General features: G+C 45.1%; 1 protein-coding gene across 1 annotated transcript; it reads right to left on the bottom strand.

Annotated features, from left to right (window-relative positions):
- Positions 1-241: 241 nt before the first annotated feature.
- On the bottom strand, positions 242-3,617 carry LOC123066985 (uncharacterized). The gene is made up of 5 exons (XM_044489956.1): positions 3,396-3,617; positions 2,314-2,414; positions 1,280-2,125; positions 1,012-1,164; positions 242-919 (listed from the first exon to the last, which is right to left on the bottom strand). The coding sequence occupies exons 1-5, from the start codon at positions 3,544-3,546 to the stop codon at positions 518-520; spliced, it is 1,653 nt and encodes a 550-aa protein (XP_044345891.1). The 5' UTR covers positions 3,547-3,617; the 3' UTR covers positions 242-517.
- Between the last annotated feature and the right edge of the window lie 1,169 nt (positions 3,618-4,786).

Raw genomic sequence — 4,786 nt, 5'->3', positions numbered from 1 at the left:
TCCTAGACCATCTAAGCTACTGTACATCCAAAATGAAATAAACATGTTGCTACGGAAAAAAAATCAAGATCAAAGATAAACTGCCCACGGCTACTTCCAGAGCAGCAGCACATCAAATGGTTGAGGCTTTACATTTCCTGATTGCCAACCCTCATCAACCATTAATCGCCGAATGATTGGATGAAACATCATTTGCCATTCAAAACTCTACAACAAAACATCACTGCACTAGCATCTCCAATTCAAACAGCCACCAATAATCTCTTAATATTGTATTAACGCAACTTCTAATATCTCTAGGAACAGATAACTCAAGGTCCCACTTCCCGAGTTGAACAAAAGCCTGGCCAATAAATCTCTTGCTGTTCACAGCAACGGAATTAATAGACACACCAACCAGTATCTATTGCTACCGAGATCCCCCCATACCACGTCAATGATCCACTGGTACCTTTTTCTCAAAAAGGAGGATTACCCCGGGCCTCTGCGTCAAGCGATGCACACAGCCATGATCTACCTACTTTCCAATATGGCATCGGGTACAAGGCCCCAGAACCTCGAATTGAACGGATGAGGGAACTCTTCCCTTGATGTATCTATCCGCTGTCTCCACGGCTCTATGAGCTTCCTCGAGACCTCTCTTGTTCAACGGCCAGCATAGGCCAATCATTCTCGCAGTTGGGTATTTGGCGACGTTACAAGTTCTCGTATCATAGCCATAGGTTATGTCCAGCGTGAAGCGCTCGAGTGAATGTGCTCTCTCGAGGATGTGAACTGTGAGCTCAACTAGGCTCTTGGCAGAACAGAAGCCCGTGATCATCACCTTCCTGAGACTGTTATTCCGGCACTCAAGATTCTCCCTCCGGTATTCAGTGTCGTCTCCAACAACAGGGTCATGCATCATGGCATCCTGCTCTACCTGCAGATACATATGTAGGATCAAATACCATTCTTCTGATAACAAAGTGTAATACATTAATACCACTCTGAGAGATGCACATAGAGACTTACGCGTAGGATGAAAGATTCCAAGGCAGGAGAAGCATCAAGAAAAGAAACCAGAGAGAAGGCATCATAGTTTGGGGATAAGTGGGGTTTAAGGAGTGCAATTTCCAAGTTCTTGAGGCGAGGGAGCTTGGACGGCAGCATTGGAGTGTTGGCATTCTGAAAAATAAAAAGATTAACCATGCTTTATTTCAACATACAAGTCTTAAATACATACACATACTTGATTGTTCCTTATAATTTGAATCGTTGAGACGTTAAAACCAACACATACCTCACTACGACCACGCAGGGTGAGGCTCTCAACATTTTGAGCAATGGACGGAAGGCTAAAGCGAGCATAAGAGAGAATACCAGACAGGCAGACAGGCGAAATATCTACATTCTTAAGTTGCGAAGAATTTCGGAAATAGATGACCGGTGTCCCGCTATAGTGAAAAGAGCCGAGTTGTGGAGCATCTATCTCTACCACCCGCACCATCTTGCATAGTTTAACAGCGAGGAACTTGAGCTGCTGCATCGTACAAGGTATTTTCAAGCAAATTATCCCACTACATGCATCAATCACTAGCCGCTCCAGGGCAGAAGATTTCGAGAGCAAGTGCCCTAATCCATCCTCAGTAACGTTGACATGGCACAGATGTAAACTTTTCAATCTTCTCAAGCACCCAAGTATTGATGTGGGGTGAAAAGCGCAACCAAAGAGGCTAAGAGACTGAATTGAACTTGCAGCTGCCTCATTAGATAAAACCGAACACGGAAAGTTGTAGATTTTATTCATAACTAAAGGCAACACCAAGCTGAATTCTTGGATCCCAGATTTAGTGATTCGGAGCCACCTGTCGAGGTAGGAGGCTTTGATATCGCTGCAAAGTCCAAGCTCAAGTTTAAGTGTCTTCACCTTCACCCCATTGCCATAATGGTTTTTAAGAATTCTGTCAACTTTATCAATGAGATGGGTTTTCCTTTCCTCAAAATCTGTGTCATCCAAACCAAGTGTACGGTCACTGAGTATGAGGCTGGAATAGCTTCTCCAGGAATGCAGAAATCTACGTGACACACAGGCAGCACGAGCAGCATCTTGTATTGGCATGATAGAATGTATACGATGTATGATGTCCTGCAGAACCAATGTTGACAAGTTCAACCATTAGCTTCCTAGCTAGTAGCTGACTGCAATAAATAACACTAGCAGTTGCAGATTCATCACGAAAGTCCTATGCCGAGATGCATGTGTTCGTGTGCTAGAAGTTATTGTGATATAAAAGATCATTGTAACTAGGATACTTCATTGCCAGCAACACATACCTCAGGGAGTTCCTCCAAACCAAGTTCTTGTCCCATATTTGGGGCACATTCACCTTGTCCGCAGGTTGCACCATTTGTTTCAGTGGCCTTTGACCCACTACCTGCAACGCAGTGGGAGTTTTTAAGTACTACTGTATGTCTCAATTTTGCTCATGAAACTCAGATATTGCAAGAGAGAACTATGAACTCTGACGGACCAGTGATGCCTGAACAAGAAAAGATAAAAATGCGGTACGAAAGAAAGCTGGAATAACCAGTCCAGTTATAAAGGAAGAAGAGGCGATAATCTGAAATATGCTGAAACTGTTCCATGTAAGAATTTTTTTTAAGGAAAAAAAAACAGCAGAGGAGTTCCCTTTAGTACTAGCCTAGTTGTGCTTCAAGTACCTAGGATTTCCAACCTGAACTGATATCTCCCATATTTGTCGCCTTAGAGCATCACCAACAGTTCTTGTAAAAAAATCGCTGTAAAAGTGGTTTTACAGGGTGCCAATATAAAAATTTCCGAGCTTAATGGAACTGTTGGAGCACTTCTTTTTGTCCCAACTTCCCCTAACCCACAAATTTTTTTACTGATACGGGAACTGTTGGAGATGCTCTTAGTTCATCCCGCGATCTAACACCCAAATTTGTAGCACAGCTGGAATCCCAAGTCGTGGGCTCGACCCGAAGCTTGGGGATGGTTGAAACTGGCAGAGGACAGAGGTGGAGACGATTAGATGTGAAGGAAGCGATGGTTGCCTGTGCTTTTGGTCGGTGGTCGCAGATCTGAGCTTGGTTTCTCGTCAAAGGGAGGGGAGAGGGTGGGATCTGAACTTGGTTTCTCGCCAAAAGGGGTTAAAAATCTGAACTTTGATGAGGAAAGCAGTCCAGGTCCCCGAAAATCCAGGATACGGTCTGACGATCTGAAGGAGTTGGCCGGAGGGGCGTTCCGGAGCGGCCGGGCGCCGGAGACGAGGTGGTGGGCGAGGAATTTTGGTATTGAAAGTAGGTTCCGAAATGAATTGGGGTGCAATTAGATCAGTTTTCGCCTAACACAGAAGAGGAGAGATCCGAGATGCGGCGTTCGAGACTATACGTACCTGCAGCAGGAGGTGTAAGAGGTTTCAGCAGCCGATGCCGATGCCGATGCCGACGCCGACGCCGACGCCGACGCCGTGTCCGCCGCACTGCGTCGCGGAAAGCGGCGAATCGGGGTCGAGAAGACCATGGGCGCAGACGACGGGGCGACATGGTGAAAGAGATCCCCTGCCGAGGCGCCGCTAGCTTCTTTTCTCTTCTTTATTTATTTATTTATTTATTTATTTATTATGAGGGGAGAGGTTTGCCCGTACCGATTCCTAGTAAAACTCGTACTACTCATTAGAGCATCTCCCGTGCTATAAAAAACTTATTTTACGATTCTAAATACAAATAGCTGATTTTAAACCACGAAGGCCCAAAAACGATGATCCAATAGACGATGTTGGTGTGCTCCTAAAAAGTATGATGTCGATGTAAAAGAATACTTTAGATTTGCTCTAGATGTAAAATAGGGCACTTATGATGCAACTTTTGCATCACTTGTGCCTCTCGAGTAAAACCCGAGCAATCGCGCGTGCAGCCCAATTGTCGTGCGGAACTTTCCCGCGCCGCGCTTGACCATCCCATGTTGTCGCCCGCCGTCGCCGGTCCCCATGGACGCCTTCTTCGACCCCTCGGTCGCAATGCCGCTCCGGCGATGGCCGCCTCCGCATCTGCCCCCGCCGCCATGATGCCTCCTCCAAATTGCGGGGCAGATTTGCAGCCCCTCGTATCATAGCCACTGGCGGACTGGAACTGCCGACAAGGAAGAAGGTAGTCGTGACCAAACCACGAGGTGACGTCTTGAAACGGCAGTTGCGTGACCCTGCCGCGGCTTCGTCTTGGGCGAAGAAGACGAAGGAGGAGGCGGCGGCGGCTGCTACTTCGTCGCCGGCACACCGACAACTACTACTTCATGTGCACTAGCTTTTTCGCCGGTGTCGTCGGAGACAACAAAAATGTGAAGCAACCACCGTGTGGCTGATGTATCCTACATAAGCTATTGGAGCAGTAGCTATTTTTGCATCATCACTGGAGTTGAGGGTTTTTGGTGATGTAAAAATGCACTTTTAGATGATGTATATTTTACTCGAACCACAATTTGATGATGTGAAATACATCATCTATTGGAGATGCTCTTAGTGTGGTTTGCTTGCTGTGCTGTAGGTTCCCTCTACTCTTGTTTATTCAATTTTTTTATGTTAGCTTATTTTTTTATTCAATGTTTTTGTCTATTTTTCTATATATTTTTTCATTTACTCCGGTTTTCTTTGTATTCTTTTTTTTACTTTGTTTTCTTCTCTGCTTTTTAAGGGATTCTTAGTTTTTTTAGGAATTTTATTTCCTTTTTGTTTCTTTCTGGGGTTTTATTAGTTTTTCCTTTTTCAAAGACATATCTACTTTTTCCTAA

The sequence above is a fragment of the Triticum aestivum genome, chromosome 1A (assembly GCF_018294505.1).
Source record: "Triticum aestivum cultivar Chinese Spring chromosome 1A, IWGSC CS RefSeq v2.1, whole genome shotgun sequence".
Classification (NCBI taxonomy): domain Eukaryota; kingdom Viridiplantae; phylum Streptophyta; class Magnoliopsida; order Poales; family Poaceae; genus Triticum; species Triticum aestivum.
Note: the sequence above shows the minus strand (reverse complement) of the source record. Positions and strands in the feature narration are given on the sequence as shown.